The sequence below is a fragment of the Neovison vison genome, chromosome 12, assembly GCF_020171115.1.
Source record: "Neovison vison isolate M4711 chromosome 12, ASM_NN_V1, whole genome shotgun sequence".
Classification (NCBI taxonomy): domain Eukaryota; kingdom Metazoa; phylum Chordata; class Mammalia; order Carnivora; family Mustelidae; genus Neogale; species Neogale vison.
The window spans coordinates 34,834,464-34,856,446 of record NC_058102.1 but is presented as its reverse complement, the minus strand read 5'-3'; the positions used below and the strand labels follow the sequence as shown (position 1 = coordinate 34,856,446).

Here is a 21,983-nt window from a genome sequence, read left to right as displayed (position 1 = left end):
TCATTTTACTTATTTACTTTCTATCTTAAAACTACGTGTGGATTAGGCTCTCTTTTTGCTCGTTATCTCATCTTTTTAATGAGACTACCCTGACTACCCATTTCATGGTGAAATCTTCCTCTCCCCCAACCTCCATTACAAGTTCCCATTATCTTTTTTTTTTTTAAATAAATGTCTATTTTAATGTTTTTCACAATAGAATAAATGCTTCTCTTGATGACTGAAGATATTATAAGGCTGTTTGGCAGTATTCACCACAGTAATGGTCATCTTCCTGATTGTTGTGTAGTCTTCAGTAATTATAAGGAATTACTTGTCTGAAACTGCTGTCAAACCAGCAGGACTGCATTTAAGCATCCATCATTTTCAGGACTGTTGGTAACCTGGGCATATTTTCCCCCAAATAACTTTACCTCCTTGTATCACAAGGCCCAACTAGCTCACAATCACCTCAATTACAGTTCCTTTGGTAATAACACCCAAAGTTGTATATATTAGGGGTGAAGGATTTTTTTTTTTTTTTTAACACCGAGTATTGGCAGGCAAAAGGTGGCTTTCAATTCAGGATATGTTACATGGGCCTTTTTGAAACATAAGTCCATTGGCCTAATGAATCTTTCTTATTTAGGTGGTTTTCGAGTAAAGCCATCTCCAACAAAGCAGACTTTAGTGACCATTTTCTTCCATGCTTTCTTCTTTCTCTTTCCTGTTCTTAATACTTCTGTTTCTCCCTGGGCGCGAACTTTGAGTAAAGGAACTTCCCAGTTTTCCCGCTTTCTCTTTTCCTTTTTGTTTAATCATATTGGAAAGTACTTTAGCTTGAGACTGTCCCTCCCTGTCCAGTAGGTACACAGGTACTGCTCCTTGTGGAGTCTTTCCATCATTCTTTTGTTTGGTGTTTCTCTTTTCATGCATTTTTTTTTAAAGATTTTATTTATTTATTTGACAGACAGAGATCACAGGTAGACAGAGAGGCAAGCAGAGAGAGAGGAGGAAGCAGGCTCCCTGCTGAGCAGAGAGCCCGATGCGGGGCTCGATCCCAGGACCCTGGGATCATGACCTGAGCTGAAGGCAGAGGCTTTAACCCACTGAGCCACCCAGGCGCCCCTCTTTTCATGCATCTTGATAGTCTTTTTCCTTTGTATTTTCTCAGCATGGTGCTGTTAATGGTAGAGCTTAGCTTTCAGACCAATCATCTTTTTTGCCTTCTTTGAATGTTCATTAACCTCTCGACCTTCTTTCTTTTCTTTTTTTCTCATGGTAATCCAAAGGATAGCCATAGCGCTTCCAGTTGTAACTCAATATATTCATTTTGTGGCATGGTGAGGGCTGCAGAGCCGATGGTGCAGCTGTTGGCGAGCAAAGAAGCTCTCAATTTTCGGATCTCCCAGACCCACGAGCTAACTCCATGCAAGCCGTGACAGGAAAAAGATTCCCATTATCTTTTTACAGTGTTTCCTCTTTCATAGCACATTCAAAAATGTTATAGAATTGGGGTACCTGGGTGGCACAGTTAAGTGCTGACTCTAGGTTTCAGCTCAGGTCCTGATATCAGGGTCATGAGAGCAAGACTCTAGTCAGGTTCTATGCTCAGTGATGTTTCTGCTTAAGACTCTTTCTCTGCATTTGCCCCTCCCCTTTCTCTAAAATAAATAATTATTTTAGAAAGTTATAGATTTTACTTATATTTTTCTGAGTAGCTCTCCCCCCACCAAAGATTTTGTTTATCAAAGAGAGAAAAAGAGAGAGCACACAAGCAGGGAGAGAGGTAGGCAGAGGGAGAAGCAGGTTCCCCACTGAGCAAGGAGCCCAGTGAAAAACTTGATCCCAGGACCCTGGGATCATGACTGGAGCTGAAGGCAGATGCTTAATTAATTGAGCCACCCAGGTATACCCTGAGTAGTTTTAATGTCCGTTTTTTCTGCCCCTAAAATTTAAGTTTTATGAAGGCAGGGATTTTTACTTTGACCATTACTGTATATATAGCATACAGAGCAATATCTAACACAAAGGTGGGAGTCAAAAATATTTGTTAAAAAGTATGGATATTTGCAAGAAAAATCTAAGATCTAAATACATTTTAGCTTTCATCTCATCAAACATTAAATATTTCAAATTATGTTTAAATGTAAAATAGAGCAATTTAGGCAATTTTTTAATAGGATTGGAAAAATACAAGAAAATCAGAAAACTGTACTGTTAAGATTATTTATTAAAGGCCACAAACTTAGTGTATTTTGCATGTTAAAATGTAGATAATTGTACCTAAACGTGTAAATAATTTATCTTTAGTGGAAGTTTATTTTTATCAGATAAGACATATTCATTTAATATCTAATATTACAATCAAAACCTAATTTTCATTCATTAAACTGTCTGTAAATATAAGGTCATCAAATACTGTCAACTAATTTTACCATCTTACTGTTCTGTAATTAAATAATGAGTTGAATAAAACATTTGGTATATGCTCATTTCATGGTTGTATAAAAGTCATAGTTTTAACCTTTGAAACTACACTTCAACCAACTTGCTCATTAAGTGAGCATTAACAAAATAGTAATAGTTAAGGGCTTAACTGGTCTTGATTCAGTTAGAACAAAAAGAGACAAGAAATAAAATTTAAGTGAAAACTTTATACTCTTGAAAAAAATCGTTTACAATAGAAGTCATTATGAAAATTTACGCATCAATTTGATAGTGCATGGAATCTAAATGTGCTTTAAATATGAGTTTATGCAAAATGATGCGATTGTAGTCTAAAATTTGAATAGGAATCTATATCAATGTTCAAACAGTTTAGGAACTAAACTGTATTTGAAACAGTAGTACTAAACTGTATTTGAAACAGTAGTTTCAAATACAGTTTGAAACTACTGTTTCAAATACCTGAAAGCAGACTTTGATGATTCAAACCCTATTATAAATACCAAACACAAAAAGGAAGAAAAATTAATACTATTTTGGAATCATAACTTTAGAGTAAAAAAAAAAAAAAAAGTTAAATAAAAAACAAAACAGACACTATAAATTTAACTGGAAAAAAAAAACCACCTTGATCATTTCAATATATTGATATATTCACGAGATACCTTGTCATAAATAATTTCCTAGCCATGCAGTAAAATTATACAGTATTTTCTTGACAATTAAGTTTACTGATAATATCTTAACAGTATTTAAGAAAGATAATTCTTTCTCTCTACTGTTTTTTTCTTTCCTTCTCACAGGAAGATTCACATTCATCTTCATAGTCATCCACAAACACATCCACACTCACAAAAACATACACTCATGAATTGCACTTTTAGGCATTAGGAAGGATGCCAGATGAAATGCAAGATTGGTTTTCAGTCTAACCATGTCAATCTAAATATTTATAAGAAATAATCATTTATATACAAAGTAGGTTTTTATAAATGATAATTTTTGTCTTTTAAAATACATGCTAATAACAATATTTCAGTAGTATATAAAATTTTGAGAAAAAAATCAGTAAGATCAATTAAGCTTCAGGAATATTAGCACGTTTTGCCCAAAGAGCTACATATAATGCAAAACAAGCTGTATTCTTAAGGAATGTAATTTTATCAGTTGATTGGTTAAAAAAAAATCATATTTATTAAAAAATTGTTCAGAGATATAACCGGCACTGTGCTGGAGTCAGCTTTTACCAGCTTATGAGAGCTGAATGTTCCTGTTACTTCCCATCTATGTGTTCCATCTTTCCTGACATGTTGGTAGTTAGAAATCAACCATGGTTGCAGTATTTACACAATGAAGATTAGAAAGCACTATACATTAAAAGCTTGTTTATGTGTGTGTGTTTTGGGGTTTATTTTTTATTAAAGATTTTATTTATTTATTTGATAGACAGAGGTCACAAGTAGGCAGAGAGAATGGCAGAGAGGGGGAAGCAGGTTCCCCACTGAGCAGAGAGCCCAACACAGGGCCCAATCCCAAGACCCTGAGATGATGACCTGAGTTGAAGGCAGAGGCTTAACCCACTGAACCACCCAGGCGCCCCTATGTGTGTGTGTTTGAATAACTGATTACTAAAAATTAGCCAGCAAATCCCTGAATATCATCTAACCCTTGCACACATTTAGCAACACAGTCATCTGGTTTTCTGTTTTGAAATTACACATTTCTTTCTTTCTTTAAATATATTATTTTTCTCTTATAACTATAGGAGTCATTGATTAAAAAGTGTGATTATTAGTAAAGAATTACTTTTGTGTGATTTTCATAGCATGATAGAAATAATGAAGAAGAGCTTCAAATTATATTTTACTGTTCGAATATTCAAGTTTGAATTAATATTTTTAGGAGTCATGGTTTTCATTAACTGAAAATGCTCTTTAGAAATTTTCTAGTCACTCTTTTTTTTTAAGGTTTTATTTATTTATTGACAGAGGGAGAGAGATCTCAAGTAGGCAGAGAGGCAGGCAGAGAGAGGGGGAAGCAGGCTCCCCACTGAGCAGAGAGCTCAATGAGGGGCTCCATCCCAGGACCCTGAGATCATGACCTAAGCCAAAGGCAGAGGCTTTAACCCACTGAGCCACCCAGGCGCCCCTCAGGTCACTCTTTTTCATCTTTCAGTGAATTTAGAAAATGTCAAAATTGATCTGCTTGATCAATTTCCCCATTTAGATAACTTTTAAAAGACCAAAACCAAAACAAAACAAGCAGATGAAACTCTTGGGTAGATTAGATTATGATTGAGATGCCCATCTTAAACCTTGTGAAAAAAAGTTGAGATAATAAATAAACAAAAAGGTGTTTAGCAAGTCAATATTTTCTCTCTGGGGACATACTTCTTTATCAACTAGTCAGAGAACCTTCTGTCTTTATGTTAGTTTTGAGTTCGGCAACATCTGTGCTGTTTTTCTTCCATGACCTAAGGAGCTACAAAATGTGGTCTCACGTATACCATTGTTCCCTGGAGTAAAGCTGGAGACTACATAATGAGGCCGGTAAAGCCACAAGAATATATTTAATTTTATTTACTTCAAGGATGTATGTAGACTTTTAGAGTAGTAATTTGCATCCCTAAATCAAGAAAATTTTAAAAAGAAAAGCTGCTTTTTTGGTACTATTGTTGTTATCATTGTTGCTCAGAAATGTAGGGTATTGTGTTACAAGGAAAATCTTTTTTATGGTAATTTTTTTAAATTAGATCTTAAAGTGGATCAATAGATCTGTATTCATTATTACACAAATTTTCCCCAACTCTCACAGGGAAGACAAAAAGGAGATAATATTTTAGGGAGGGAGTTGGTTGATTCACATTCTTTCTAGGAAGTGAAGGTTATGATTAATATATGACAACTTGAAAAATAGAATGCGGTTCCACTAGACTAATCCATTGAAGACAGAATTTCACCATAAATACAGTCAGTCAACCCTCTGTATTCATGGATTCTGTTTTTTCAAATTTTCCTACTCAGTAAAATGTATTTGTAATCTCCAAATGAAAACTCGTGACATTTTGATAGTCATTTATAGACATAAGTAAAGAAGCAAAAAATTTGAGTTACCTAACTCACATGTTCGCAGCTAAGGTTTTTCTCTTCTTCTCTCATTTATTTTTTTTTCGAAATCTATCAGTTTCCTGTTATATTGTAAATTAGTGTTCTTTCTGTGGTCTATTTCATGCTATACTTTTAAACTTTTGTGCTTTCTGTTGGTGGTTTTGCTTTTTAAAATGACACCCATGCACAGCGTTGTAGTGGGTTTCTTGTTCCTAAGTACAAGGAGGCTGTGATGTGCCTTTGGGAAAAAATGCATATGTTAGATAAGCTTCCGTTAGGTAGGAGTTACAGTGCAGTTGACTTCTACTGAGTTCATTGAGTTCAATATTAACGAATCAATGATGTGTTAAGTAAATGCATAAAACAAGTCATCTAATGATCAATTTCTGAAAATGTGACCAGAGACTCACAGGAACTTAACCCTGTATTTTTCCTAGGAGAAATGATTCAGTACTAATTAACTGAGCATTTTTAGCCACGTTACAGAACATAACTATGATAAATTATAAGAATTGACTGTATCTTGAAGTAATTAATGTAGTGGGATAGAATGTCACACCTAAAAGCAATTTTGTGGAGAACTGTTAATTTTCACTAAAGCTTTTATATCAGTAGGTGATACTCTTAATTTGAACAAAAGAGATATTTATAATCACAATTTTAAAAGTAACAATAATGATATAAATAGAAAAGCCGCCTTAAAATTGTCAGTTTGATAACTATCTGTTGGCCAAAGCATCCTAGAAGTTCGGCTCCTTTTGGGAGCAACTGTTTTTGATAATCAATCATAGTTTTGTATACTCTAGTTGATAAAGACATTCAGTTATTAAGATTACTCAACTCAGTTAAAAACTATAATACATAGAAAAATGAGGAACGGTGCCTGGGTGGTTCAGTGGGTTAAGCCTCTGCCTTTGGCTCAGGTCATGATCTCAGGGTCCTGGGATTGAGCCCCACATCGGGCTCTCTGCCCAATGGGGAGCCTGCTTCCCTCTCTCTCTCTGCCTGCCTCTCTGCCTACTTGTGATCTCTCTCTCTCTCTCTGTCAAATAAATAAATAAAATATTATAAAAACAAAAGAAAAATGAGGAAAATGGCTAATAGGATCTAAATATTCAGGTCATCTGTATTTGAAATATAAACTTCTACAATTTATATATATCAAAAAAGTTATTGTCTTTATAATATTAAACTATATAATTTATTAAGGAGGAGAAAAATAGCTACCATATATTGATTACTTGTTATGAAGGAGATGCTTTTTCTTGCTCTTTATATATATATATTATTCCATTTTGCCCAGTAGTCACTGTATTAAGTAAATTATATTAGTATCCCAATTATACATTTAAGACTGCTAACAAGTCCAATGTCACTCAACTGCTAAGGAAGAGACTCAAATTTATAAGTTGGGAGTCATAACTCCACAGCTAGGAAATAAAGACATAACACAGATAACACCTTTTATCTGATGAGATTTTATCAGTATGTGAAAATCCCATTTTCAAATCTGTTCTCCATCTATGACACCTAATATATACATATATATATATGGTTTTATGATGTTCATTCTCAATAAACAATCCCTATTTCATCCCAACAAAGAAAAGCAAACAAAATAATTATTTCCTGTCCATTCTCACCAATTGATCCTCCTTTAGGATATTTGTAATTTGAAATGTTTCAGTACACCAACATTCAATACTGTTAATTAAGAAAGAGAGTGGTCATGAATATAATTACATGTTACCTGGACTGAAAGTACAAGATATTTCAAAATAAAATTTGTCATACACTTTTTAAGGAAAATAGTTCTTTAGGTTATTGGAATGGCTATTTAATAAACAATCTAAAGAAACATAATAGTAACAACTCCAGAAAAGAACTCCTCATGAATTTGGTACACATACAGGCACCTTTATATTAAGCAAAACTGATGACAAAAACAAACTTTTTTGGAACATAAACACCAAAACTACAGCATCCAGATGTTGTACTCTATTCTTGATGAAATTCTGAGATAAATTTGGTTATGTTTTTCTGTTTGTTTAATATGCTCTATACATTTTAATAAAGTTATCATTATTCTTGTTTTTTCTTGTTGCAAGGAAGTGTGAGATTTCTCCCTCATTTTATTTGAGGCAGGATTTCCACATAACCTTAACCCCACTGGGGATCTTTCCAATTTTTTCAAAGAAATAGGTTTTTGACACTCTCTTTTATCAATTCAGTGAGACCTTTAGTTCAGATATTACTGCAGTTCTTTTAGTTCAGTTCAAATCATTCGGAGAAGACTAAGCCAGATGATCAAATGCAATTCTTCCTAAGGGCATCACAGTACAACAAATGTATTTGTTTTGGGATTTGTGACTAGTAGCAGACTCTGTTTATAAATACAGATTATGCCACAGGTATTAGTGACACTCTGTCACACCATATCACACAGTTGCCACTGAATAATTTTAAGGTGTCTGATTCTCATTCTTTCTGTGACTGTTTTATAAGCTGAAGATGATCATCTTTGCTACACTGAAATAGAATTCACAGCAAACATGAATTCTATCCACCCCTTGGTCATGTCCGTCTCTGTTTAGTCATGGGCATCGAAAATGACATCAAGGGTAGAAATTTCTTTTCACCTTCGGAGAAAACACATTTCATCTCGTTTCATCTGTTCCCTTCCTTTTCTTTTTTTTTTTTTTCTTTTGTTCCCTATAGTAGAAGAATCTGTCTTAAAACACTAACCAATTTATTACCATCTGTAAAGTTTTGTGGTGAACTAGGCAGAGCTGAAATCAATGGAAAGTCTTTCCTGCAAGGCTCTTTAGGGTTTGATTCTCCTCCCATGGAATTTTCCAGGAAATCTCAATTATAGTTTGAGCTTTGCTGGAGGGTGTGACTCCCTGTGGGGAGCCTCTCTTACAGCAGGGATGAAGACCCTCCCTGCTGGACTGGTTCTGGAGTAACTCAGAGGATAAAGAGACAACATGGTCCTAGGAGCCTCTGTCCAGATATACGGAAGAGGGATTTAGCAGCCACTGCCAGGTCTTAATTAGAAACAGGTGTGCTGAATCCTTCACCAACAGTTCAATTCCTGTCCTTCTTTACGTTCTAGTGGTGTGTTCATGTTTGACAATTCGACCAAAAAATGCAGATATCTGACTATAATAGAAGGGAGTATGAAGTCAGGGAAAAAGATGATTCTAGGAAATAAATTCTAGGATTCAAAACCACATATAATGGAGTTGCTTTTTGAGTTCATATAAGACATTAATTTGTAAGACAAAAATAAATTACCCATAATTGTACTAAATAGGCAGACTTCCTAGACAATGAACACGTTCAAGTCTGAAGTAGTCATTAGCAAAACTCAGGGAAAGAAGATACTGATGTGTGTCGTCGTTCTCAGACACTGAGGAAGACATGGTTATGTAAAAGATGCTTAAGCATGTGAACTCAGGAGGCAGGTGGCCTGAGTGCAAATCCTGATCCCTCTCCTTGCTACCTGTATGATCTTGGACGTGGCACTTCACCATTGGGGTCTCAGAGTTGTCATCTGCAAACTTGGAAATATGCTAACACTTGTCCCATGGAATTGTTGTGAGGATTAAGTGAGTTTTCACAGACCTGAAGTGCTCAGGACACTCCCTGGCATAAGGTAAGTGTGATGTTGTTGTTACTACCTTTATCTTGGATATTAACGTATCAGCCATCGTGGCCTTGTTGAACACTTCCTTTTAGAAACATTTACTTTCTGGGCACCTGGCTGGCTCAGTGGGTTGAGCATCTGCCTTCCACTCAGGTCATTCTCTCAGCATCTTGAGATCGGCCCGCGCCCCGTGTCAGGCTCCTTGCTCAGCAGGAGGCCTGCTTGTCCCTCTCCCTCTGCCCTTTCCCCTTCCTTGTGCTATCTCTTGGACAAATAAATAAAATCTTTTAAAAAAGAAAGAAAGAAACATTTATTTTCACTTGATGTCCAAACCACCACATTTCTTTATTTTCCTAATACACTGTTCTTTTTCTGTATCCTTTGTTGGCCTTTTTTCATCCAGTTGCAGTGTCTCTAACATTGGATTCTTCAGGGCCTCTACATTTTTAGAGTGCCTGAGGGATCATTCTTTGGACCTCTTTTCTATCTGTACTTACTCCCTTGGTAATCCATTCTGATTCATAACTTTAAATTCCCTCTGTATGCTTACAATTCCCATGTATATATATCACCAGCCCATACTTATTTCTTAAACTCCAGGCGATCGCTATTTCAGTATTAGTGGAATCTGCACAAAGCAGGAGCAAAAACAGATTTTGTGGCACCTTAAACATGTAATTGTGGAGAAATTTATAGGAATATAATATTATATAATAAAACAACATTATAAATAATATAGTATTACAAATACAAAACTAGGCATAACAGTGATTTTTCCTCTACATGTGCTGTAGAGATTCACACCACTTTTTCCTGAGATATCTTTTGGCATTTCACCATGAATGCTCATTCTTTAATGCTGCCTGTAGGCAACTTGATTTTTCCTCCTCACTTGGAACATTCTGCATCCCACAAACCAGTATTCATTGAAATCTATACAAGAGAGGTGTTAGAGCTTATCTCTCCCTCACTAAATAATTTAGTAATCTGCTTTAGTAGAGGGATATTTGGATATTTAGTAGAGGGATATTTGGATATTTAGTAGAGGGATATTTAGTAGAGGGATATTTTAATATATTCCTCCCTCCCCATGTCTAGAGAATTGGAAAGCTAAAACATGCATTATGGAGATTCCCTTGAAGCCAGGGTTCTGGGTGTTTTTCTTTTTCTTCTTCTTTCCCCCTACCCCCCCCCCAGACAATTAGATGTCTTTGTGTCAGTTTTGGTAGAGAACAGTGGCATGGAGATCATTTTCCTGGAAGCCTTGGCTGTTGTGTCTGGCAATGTAGGGCCAGATAATACAAGACTCTCATATAGTACTTTCCAATGTCCACTTCCCAGTTTTGTGGATGAGAAGAATCTATTGTCATGGCAGGGACTTTTGACCTTTTAATCACTGGATCACAGATTAATGTACCTGTTATTTGGCTTCTTTGTGAGGATAGGAAGTCAGTGCAGCACTGAGAGAAGAGCTATTGTAGATATCTTATTTCTGGGTCCAGAAAATTATCTGGAAAAGGACCCAGTGTAGTGGAACAATAGAAGGGCTTCAGACACATTTGTTGAGTGTGCATCTAGAGGGTTTGCCTTTGATTTTTTGATTCCTAGGTAGAATCAGTGGAGAATGCAAGATATCAGTGGAGCATAGAAGGAAAGGGGCTAGTGAGCCAAGTAAAGTTCTTATGTCTCAACATTCTAAAGGAGGAACAGGAATATTCCATCTGCCTGAGTGTGACATGAACTGATCTGAGGAAACCCAATGTCTTTCCCGCAGCTTAGCCTGGAAGAGCTATGACAAAAATTACTCCCACTCTTAAGAGAAACCCAGAAGTAGTTGAAAGAGAGTGCCAAATGCAAAGGAGTCATGAGGTTGACAATAAGACAATTTTGTAGTAAACTGTAGACCTAAACTGCAGACCACATAAGAATGAGGAGCACTCAGAGAAACCAGTGTGGAAAGATGGTGTCCCAGACAAAATAGCTCCCTGTAATTTTGCTAGGTATACCAAGGAGAAATAAAAACCTTTATCCGTAGGAAGATTTGTAAACGACATCTCAAAAAGCATTACTCATAATTGCCAAACATTGGGAAAAAAACTTAAAATACCCGAAAATAATAGATAAACGATGTGTAGGTTCCAAATATAGATTAAAAAGTCAGCTGGAGCAATGTTGTCTCCCTGGGAAGTATCATTAAAATGCAGAGGTTTTTTTTTTTTTTTTTTTAAAGATTTTATTTATTTATTTGACAGAGAGAGATCACAAGTAGGCAGAGAGGCAGGCAGAGAGAGAGGAAGGGAAGCAGGGTCCCTGCTGAGCAGAGAGCCCGCCGATGCAGGACTCGATCCCAGGACCCTGAGATCATGACCTGAGCCGAAGGCAGTGGCTTAACCCACTGAGCCACCCAGGCGCCCCCTTTTTTTTTTTTTTTTTAACTGTCAAAATTCAGGTAGATATTGGACGAGTGAGTAGAGGCCAGATAGAGGTCTTGTTAAACATTCTAAAATGCACAGGATACCTTCTATATAACAAAATATTACTCAAACAAAATATTACTCAGCAAAATATCATAGTGCCACTGCTAAGAAACCTTGCATATGAAGTACAGGAATATGAATATCAGAAACTAGCAATGACTTTCTCAGAAATACATATATCTAATGTATCTTTTCTTAAAGTGTCCCAGTTTTATTAAGGAAGTGATCCAGCTTTTTCTATTGGCTTTGATCTCTAAAGTTGGTTTCTGCTTTCTTGGAAATGAAAAATTCACCAAATTGTCTATTAGGAAAATAGATTTTCTTCCTAAGTGGAAAAATAAATCTTTTCCAATTACCAAACACTTTGCTAGTCTTCTCACTATGTAACTAGTACTATTGCGCATAACTGAAATCCCAAGCAGTCACTTTTTGTGCTATTTTAAACGAGTGAGTATTTCTGAATAATTAGGTATACTATACCAAATAAAGAAAAATCAATATGTCATTTTTGTTTGGCAGCTTAGACTTTAATTACATCATTTTCCTATTTATGTTTGCCTTTTCAAGTCTAAATAACGTCCATTAGCTTTTTTTCTTCTATATTAAAGTATTAGTCTTCTCATATTGAGATTTTTAAATATATCTTACATTTATGTCATCAATATCTAAAGTACTGGAATATAGAGACTAGTTGGAATTACTGTAATGTCAGCAATAGCCTGTATCTATTGCTTTGCAGAAAAATAAAGAGCTTACATTATAAAGATATATACCCACCAAAATGTTTGAAATAGAAAGTTAATGGACCAAATATCTGTTTAAGAGTATAGAAAAATACATAATGATATTCAAACAAAACCATAGTTGATAGTACTTCATAAAAATTAGTTAATAAGATAATTCATTTTGTCATAAACTGGTGAGTTTGTGATCTCTGGATCTTTTTTTCTTACTTATATTGAATGTCATTATTTTGGTCTTATACCTATCAAATATAAAAACACATCTGTGGATGAAAGATGAAGAATATGTCAAGATCTTTAAATGCAAAACATTGAAAAGGTAATTAAAGCATCTGAAAAATGAAATCTATAATATATGTTAATTAAATACATATTTAATGTGTAGTCAATAAATATATGCCCATTAATTAAAATATTTAGTGACAATAAATAGTTTAATTTTAAGAAGTTAAAAAAGAAAAATTTTAATAAACCGGCCTTGATTGAGAGGAGTGTTATATTGGCTTCTCCTGTGTTATGTAATTTGATTTTTCCAAGTAAATTTGGCAGGAACTTAGAAATTTTTACTGTCTGACTTTTTTCTTTTTATTCTATCAGGATGTAGATCTGATGGATCAGGATGGAATGACATCTTTAATGTGGGCAGCTTATAGAACACATAGTTATGTGAGGCGAACATGATAACCACTACACTACGGAAACTAGAACACATAGTTATGTAATCATTATAAAATATTTATTCAGATCATTTCCAACATATTAAAATGTAAAATAAATGATGAGAAAAAACAGTTGATGTTCTATTTGTTAATATTTAAAATTCTTATTATGAATATATACTGTATAATAAATTACCTTACAAAGATGAATTTAATATAAGTTTAAATAGTCAAAGAACTCCTGTTCTATTTAATGAGATAGATGTCTCAGGCATATAGGATAATTAGTCCAAACTGGAGTTAAGAGAGAGAATTTTAGGGAGTAAAACTGATAAAATCCGTGATGCATCAGAATGTCTTAAAAGGAGATCAGTATAACTAGGGAAGAGTTTTGATTGAATAGATGTTAGTTTTAATTGTAATTTGTTAAAAAATAATTTGATAAGCACTGGATGATGATGTATGGAATTGTTAATGACTATATATAAAAGATGCAGATTTTTGCAAATACTGATGTCATTTTTAGCACCTTCATTGTGATTATAAACATGTTATTTAAAAAGAACACTCCTGGGACACCTAGGTGGCTCAGTTGGTTAAGCATCTGCCTTTGCTCAGGTCATGATCCCAGCATCCTGGGATCAAGTCCCACATCCGTCTCCTTGCTTGGCAGGGAGCCTGCTTCTCCCTCTGCCTCTGCCTGCCACTCTGTCTGCCTGTTCTCGCTCTTGCGCCTCTCTCTCTCTGACAAATAAATAAATAAAAATATTTTATAAATAAATAAATAAATAAAAAGAACACTCCTCCAGGCACCTGGGTGGGTCTGTCTTCCCTCTGGGCATGATCCTGGGGTCCTGGGATCAGCCCCTCATTGGGCTCCCTACTCAGCAAAGCCACTTCTCCCTCTCCCACTTCTTTTGCTTGTGCTCCCTCTCTCACTGTGTCTCTCTCTACCAAATAAATAAATAAATAATCTTAAAAAAAGAGAGCACTTTTCAAATAAGTTATTTTTAGTAAGTTATTTTTAATTGTTAAAGGGTCACAATAACTAATTTAGCTTAGTATTATGGTATTAAAAATTACTATAATTCTTGATGAAGACATCTTTAATCCCATGGAAAAGGACTGCACTTTTTAGTTAACAACTAACTTCTTTTTAGGGCTTTATTTTGGAAAAAAAAAAGAAAAGCTATATCAATTGCAACTCTACATGAAGATCAATCCTTTGCAATTTAACATAATGAGAGATTCCTATCTCATAGATTGATAACACATTTTCTTAAGAGAAAATATGAACAAATACTGCAATAAAATACGTTAAACATAAATATTCTATGCTTTCAAATTTTCCTGGTTCAGCTATTGAAACATTTTTAGGTATAGAAACATTGAAATCATTTCACAACACTGACAAAATTTTTAGTGTTTCCTTCTTTTGTTTCTCCTAATATTCTAAATATCTGGAACATCAGCAATTCCTATTTTTCCTCACTAAATGGTAAGCATAAATTATGGAATGTGTTGATTATTATACAAATTTGGAACAAAATCAGACTCCAAAAATTGAATTACATTAGGGAAAATTGGGAGAGGAAACAGGGACTAATATTTACCCAAAGCCTGATGTGTGCCAGGCTTTGCAAGACTTATTAATATGCATAAAAAGTGACAACTTTGTAGCTGCATCATTATTCCTGTATTTAGAACTGAGAAGTCTGGGATTCTGAGGGATTATGTTCTTTCCCTGATCCTCACAGTTGGTAAAAGCCTATTAAGATTTTATCTAAGTTTGACTCTAAAATTTGACAACTTTTGTTTTTGTCATTTTTTTTTTAAATGGAAGTTTTCATTTATTTACTTTTGTTAAAATTTACTGTAAGAGTTGCTTAATAGTGGGGCGCCTGGGTGGCTCAGTGGGTTAAAGCCTCTGCCTTTGGCTTGGGTCATAATCTCAGGGTCCTGGGATCGAGCCCCACCTCAGGCCCTTTGCTCCCCCGGGAACCTGCTTCCTCCTCTCTCTCTGCCTGCCTCTCTGCCTACTTGTGATCTCTCTGTCAAATAAATAAAATATTTTTAAAAATAAAAAGTTAAAAAAAAAGAGTTGCTTAATAGTGACATGGAAAAAGTTGTATATTCTTAATGTGTACAACTTGATGAATTTGGAGATAAGTATACATCTGTGAAATATCATCACCATAATCAGTGCCTTAAACCTATCCATTACTTCCAAAAGTTTATTTCCTGTCCTCTTTATCATTATTTTTTTTTAAAGATTTTTATTTATTTATTTGAGAGAGAGAGACAGTGAGAGAGAGCATGAGCGAGGAGAAGGTCAGAGAGCGAAGCAGACTCCCCGTGGAGCTGGGAGCCTGATGTGGGACTCGATCCCGGGACTCCAGGATCACGCCCTGAGCCGAAGACAGTCGTCCAACCAACTGAGCCACCCAGGCGTCCCCTCTTTATCATTATTATTTCTGTCATTATTATCACTATTAATTTATGATAAGAACACAACATAATATCTGTACTCTTAACAATCTTGTACATATACAGTACATTATTGTAACTAGGCACTGTGCTATAGCAGCTCTTTAGAACTTATTCATTTTGGGGCACCTGTGTGGCTCAGTGGGTTAAGCCTCTCCCTTCAGCTCAGGTCATGACCCCAGGGTCCTGGGATTGAGCCCTGCATCAGGCTTCCCGCTCATCAGGGAGCCTTGCTTCCTCCTCTATCTCTGTGATCTCTGTCTGTCAAATAAATGCATTTTAAAAAGCCTTTAAAAAAAAAAGAACTTATTCATCTTGCATAACTAAAATTTTGTGCCCTTTGACTAATAATACATCTCTCTCTACCCCTAGATTCTGGCAACTGCCATTCTCCTCTCTATTTCTATGAGTTGACTATTTCATACTTCTTATATAATTGGTATCATATAGTCCAAAATGTGTAGGGAACTTAAGTCCCCCAAGTAATGTGATTTTTAAAAGGCAAAATACTTGAATAGACATTTCTATAAAGACATACAAATGACATAGGTAAATGGAAAGGACCCACTAAACATCACTAATCATCAGGGAAATACAAATCCCGTGATAACCTATCACTTTACACCAAATAGGTTAGTTGTCCTCAAGTACTTTTTTTTAAATTAAAAAAAGAAAACAATTATTGATGAGGATGTGGAGAAAAAGGGAGCTTCGTACACTGTTGACTGGAACGTATATTCTTAGCCAGTACGGAAAACAGTATGTAGATTCCTTAGGAAATAAAAAAAATAAAACTACTATATGATTCAGCAATCCCATCTCTGGGTACATACCCAAAGGAATGAAATCAAGATATCAGAGATAGCTGTACCCCCATGTTCATTGCAACAATATTCATAACAGCCAAGACACAGAAGCCTCATAAATGTCGATCAATAGATAAATGGATAAAGAAAATTTGGTATGTGTACACAATAAAATGTTATTCAGTCTTAAAAAGACAGAAAGAAATTCTGCCATGTGCAGCAACATAGATGAAACTGTAGGCTATTATACTGAGAAAAATCTGACTTTCTGCTCATTAGAATATAGTATTAAGTTTAGTGTTAAAAGCTGGCATTGGTATTGGTCCTCGTAATAGCAGTTCACCTGAGAATAGCTGTAGTAGTAGCAATAGTAGTAATTGACAAAGGAGAAAGAGAAAAAAAGCTAGAACTATTATATATTTGCTATATGCTAAGGACTTTGATTGGATTACTTACTTTAATCCTCAGAACACCAACAGGCAGTGGACAGTGCTACTTTTCACATTTTAATAGGTGAGAAACCTGAAGCAGAGTTAGATTAGTTGTCCAGGTAACACACTAATAAATTACATAGTTCAGATTCTAATTGCAAGAATCTAATTTCACAATCTCTGTTACCACCTGACTGATAACTTATTATGGTTCATAATATTACAACTAAAAAATGTATTAGATGTAACACAGTAATTCTTCTCTGATCTACAATGAGAGAAAACATGAAATGGATAGGAAGGATCTTCAATGAACAAAAACAGAATGAAAATAACACATGCAGTATAATCAATTATATTCAAAATTTTGCAAAGTGTATAGAAGTTACTGATTATTTTCCCTGTGTTGTGGAATCATCGTCATCATCATCATCATTTGATTTTGCTTTTTGTATTTTCCAAAGTTTCATAAGTTATAATGTACAACTTTAACATTTTCATTAGATAATGAACAACATCTGTATGAGCTTTTACAGATAAGGAAACTGATGGGGAAAATATTTAATGATTACACCATATCAATCTTCGATTTAAATGAAGAATAAAATCCAATAATATTATGAAAGGATTATTACTTCTATGCTTAGAGCAGGTACACACAAAATATAGGTGGGAAACCCTTTGTCAAGCTTTAAGGAGTAACTTTAATAACTGAATAGATTATTTTGTTGCTTTTCTTTGGGCAACAGCAAAACCATTATAAATTTCATCTTTAACTTTCAAGCTGTTACAATTGGGAGGATTCTGTGATTTGTCCTGCTGTGTGTAAAAACTGGTTTTCCTACTGAAATTTACCATTAGCATATTATCATGTGAAGAAATAGCTAAAGAGAAGTGACTATAGTATCTTTTGAACTACCAGATCAAATTCTATATAATGAGGGTGTTCATCTGCTTGGAATAATTTGAATAAAACATGTATTAGAGGATTGTTAATGAACAAGAAGAATATGAGGTTTTATTCCATTTATATTTTAGTTTCAGTTCATGACCACGTAACAGTAAATGAAATATGGCAATAGAGAAATGAAGGGCTCTATTTTTAAGATGCAAAACTGAAAGATAACATGACAATTTGAGAGACAAGGCTTGAGGAGAAGCAGTTTAATCTTAACGTCAATTACACATTAATTTTTGTTTAGAACATAATCTTTCCAGGGTTTAGAAACATTCCCACATGGACTGTTTTTATGACAGTACATCTTCAACAATGGAGTTAAAATAGTAAATCAGAATTTTAAAATAGAATTATTTATAATTATTAAAGAAAAATAGATATCTTAAAGATGAAAATCTAAAAAAAAACTTTTTTAGTTATCTAATTTATGAAATAACTTATTTTTGGTAATTTTAGAATGTTGAGACCTGGATTATTCAGGAAAGCAATATAAAAACTAGGATAGAAACAGCATGTTAAGAAAATATGGCATACCAAATACATCATCATCCTATCCTCTCTCCATACACATCATTTCATTTTACTTTCAATTATTAATTACATTAGGAATTTTTTTCTAGTCTACGGCCATACCACCCTGAACGCACCCGATCTCGTCTGATCTCGGAAGCTAAGCAGGGTCGGGCCTGGTTAGTACTTGGATGGGAGGAATTTTTTTCTATATCAAAGTATGATTTATCTTAATGCTTTTATAATAAAATAATTTATCCACAGTAGCCATGTAAATAGCAGCTAGTTGGGTTGGATTGCCAAATTATAAAAAAAGGAAAACATCATTAACTATTAGAGAACCTATTATATGTGTATCATATGTTATTTAACCTAAAAGTATACATAAACTCATTAGGAAATATAAAAAAGTTACAGTGCAATAAAATCATTATTTTGTATTGTAAAACATTATCCCTTTTTATATTATTTCCTAGTAAATTATATAATTTGGAGTTTTATGCAAGTTTATTTAATATTTTAATCTCAGTTTTATAACCTTGATCAAATCCTCTATACCATATTCCTAAAATAAAGTTTTAACTTAATCTAGAAACATTCTAAATTGATTACTTAGACTCTTATAAATAATAGATCATTGAGGAAAAGGAAAACAATTTTGAAGGAGAAAAAAGAGAAAGGTAAACCATGAAAAATAGTTGTAAAATTTGCCTTATACTAGGATAACAACTGCCCTGATTTTTCTGCTGAAGATTAAAGTTATGAAATACAAAACTCAAAGAACATCCTTTGCACACTAATCACTTGTAAACTTCATCTCCATTATGTTCACCATTCTCTTTTCCTTAGAAGTTTTTAACTTGGAAAATCTAGATTTCACTACTTATTATCACAGTCATACAGCAGTGTTTACAACAGTAATGACAACAATGTACAACTAGCATATTATAATAATATCGCTATTGTGTATTGTGTTTCTCTTGATGCAAAAGGTTTTTTGTGGGTTTGTTTTGTTTTGTTTTGTTTTTTGAGTAATAGTAATCAGCAACTTGAGATGAGGAACCCTGTTTAAACATTTCTATGAAAAAAATTCCAAACAGTAATTTCCTGATGATGATGGAAAGCAAAAAATTTGCAAAATGGCAGCAATGACTTTTCTAATCTATTTGACAGAACAACAGTAACAGTATAGCATTTAAAAATAATAAAGGATATTAGGAGGAAACATTGTCTCAATAATTTTAAAGTCTTTGCTTTCTGGAAAGTAATCTACCTTTCTTTCTCTTCTTTAGGATCAGTATTTTAGGTTCTTTTCCAGCTTGTCTGCCTCACTTTTTTCTATGCCAAATTTCTAATTGTACGGGTCAGTACTCTGTCAATCTCTCTTATTTTAAAAAACATTATGAAATTTTAACTCTTGACCTCCTTAATGGGAGTATTGTCAGTTCAAATTGTGGGTCCTTTGGCACTCAACAGTTTCCATCAGATACCGAGTTTAAAACTACTCTGCCACATTTCAAAACGTAAGTGCCAAAGAAAATACTGAACGAATCCAGTGAAGGATGTGGAGTTTAGATCAATTCTTTACTACAAGAACAAAAGCCTACGTCTCTATTGCTGTATAGTGATGAGTTTTGCTCTTGGAAAAACCCAAAGTTTAGATAGTTATAACTATTATATATTGCCTTTTTATTGATGCATTTTTTTTAGATTGATAATCATCATCAAATTAGGATGAGGAATCCTGCTTGAACTCCTCTATGAAAAAAATTCTGGGAAATTATTTCCTAAGATGAAAGAAGGAAAACAAAAATATTTGCACGGTCTGATTTGCATTATGCCCTCGGTTAGTAAGATTGACTTTTTCTAGTATGTTTATTATAATAATAGGAAAAAATACAGCATTAGAAAATAATTTTAGGAGGGAAAGCTCACTAATTTTTGCCACTATTTTATTCATCTTATCTCATACATATTTGAGTCACACTTTCTGTTTTTATTAATCATTTCTTTGTGCTTAATATGATTTTTAAAAAGTTGAAATAAATGTAATTATAAAGGAATTTAATGCAGATTTTGTATTGGATTAAATAAGGGGGCTCCCTCCCCTTTTTTTTTCTTTTAGTGGTAGCACTTTTAGACAGGAGAAAAGTCCTTCAGAGAAAAATAATTTAAAAATTCAGAGAAAAATAAATCTAGCAAGTAGTATTTTCTGATATGTAATACTCTTCCTTAGAGGGTCTCTAAAAAAAATTACCGTGAGCTATTTTTATCCACTTGGTAGGCAGGTCTATTAGCTCCATTTATAGATAAATAAAAAGAGATTAAACAAAAAAAATTAAGTTACTTGTCTGAGGTCACGTATCTGGTAAACGATGGCACAGTTTCCTCAGCTGCCTGACTCTGGTGACAATGCTTTTATCCACTACATCTGTGTTATTTCTTTGTAGAGTTGCCAGATCCAAGCATTTTATCAACTCTGAAGAGTTGTTCAAAGCTTTCTGTCAAGAATGATCATATAGACAAATCATGTGTGTGTGTATGTTTAAAACAAGTTGTGGCCAGTTTTATTAAAGAAAAATTCTGCGTGATTTACTTTTCACCAGTCTGTTCTGACATGCTTCTTCTGATATCAGAATCACCTGGATCAATGATAGCCAGTGTGCACACTCTGTAGTATTTCCCACAGGCTGTACCTAATTCAATATTATTGCCACTGTAGTGATGGACACCAGTTTTGGCCAACATGGTGTAGTATTCTATTTCAGATTTCCTCAAGGCTGAGCAGTTGTCAGAGGGGATGACTAGCTTCGCTTTGCCATGTCTGATCAGTTTCAGAATCTGCTTGTACCCCAGCACACACTTTACACTTTTCATAGCGAGCTGGAGCCTAGAGTTGATCGACTCCAGCGAATTTCTCGTCTTCTTTGCGGCCATCATCTTCCTGCCTTAGGTACAGGACAGCCCCAACCAAGAGCCGCCACCAAAATGGACGGGAGAGAGAATGGAAAGAGCTTATAGACAAATTTTTTAAAACATGTATGCATGTATTTTTTCGATAACATCCAAATACTTCAATATAATATCAGAATATTACTGTCCTTTAGACAAGGGTAAATAATGATCCAATTACAGAAAATATAAATAAAGGAAAACAGAATAAAGAAGGAATGCTTTATATAGATAAATATTCTAGAATTAGAGAACAGGGTATGATGGTATACACAGTAACAAAAGAAGAAACCAGAGTGAGAAGAAAATTCTCCTTAATATCTCACTGTCTAAATAACAAGTGTACAAAATTTGACTTCTCTCAAGATATATCCTGATATTTTAAATGTACTTTGAAGAAAAAGTAAAGTGACTAAAACATATAAGAAGAAAAAAAAAAAAAAAAGGTTTTCATAGTGGAGTAGGGTGCGAACTTAACATTAGTTCCAAACAATAAAAAGTATTATTGAGTAAATAGAATTTAAAGGAATAAATACTTTAAGTATTTTAACCAAATATACTATTATCCCTGTTTAAAATCAAAAACAAGAAAATATCAGATAAATAAAGATGGAGAAAATAAAACACCCATAAAATCTCCTGGAAAACTATTCAAAATTTGATCTACTCAGAATTTTTCTAAACCCATTAAAAAATGAAAAAAAAAAAAAAAGCAAGAGAAAGAACATATCAATAAAGCTATGAAAACTTTATTTAATGATAAGTAATCGTTACTAC

At 34.1% G+C, this 21,983-nt stretch overlaps 1 protein-coding gene and 1 pseudogene across 1 annotated transcript; both read right to left on the bottom strand.

Annotated features, from left to right (window-relative positions):
- Nucleotides 1–329: 329 nt before the first annotated feature.
- On the bottom strand, nt 330–1,321 carry LOC122891774 (annotated as a pseudogene).
- Nucleotides 1,322–20,824: 19,503 nt separating this feature from the next.
- On the bottom strand, nt 20,825–21,194 carry LOC122891730 (60S ribosomal protein L30-like). The gene has a single exon (XM_044227622.1). The coding sequence runs from the start codon at nt 21,192–21,194 to the stop codon at nt 20,847–20,849; it is 348 nt and encodes a 115-aa protein (XP_044083557.1). The 3' UTR covers nt 20,825–20,846.
- Nucleotides 21,195–21,983: the final 789 nt, after the last annotated feature.

Excerpts from the sequence above, each read along its gene's own strand:
- LOC122891730 (XM_044227622.1), bottom strand. The coding sequence starts at position 21,194 with ATGATGGCCGCAAAGAAGACGAGAAATTCGCTGGAGTCGATCAACTCT.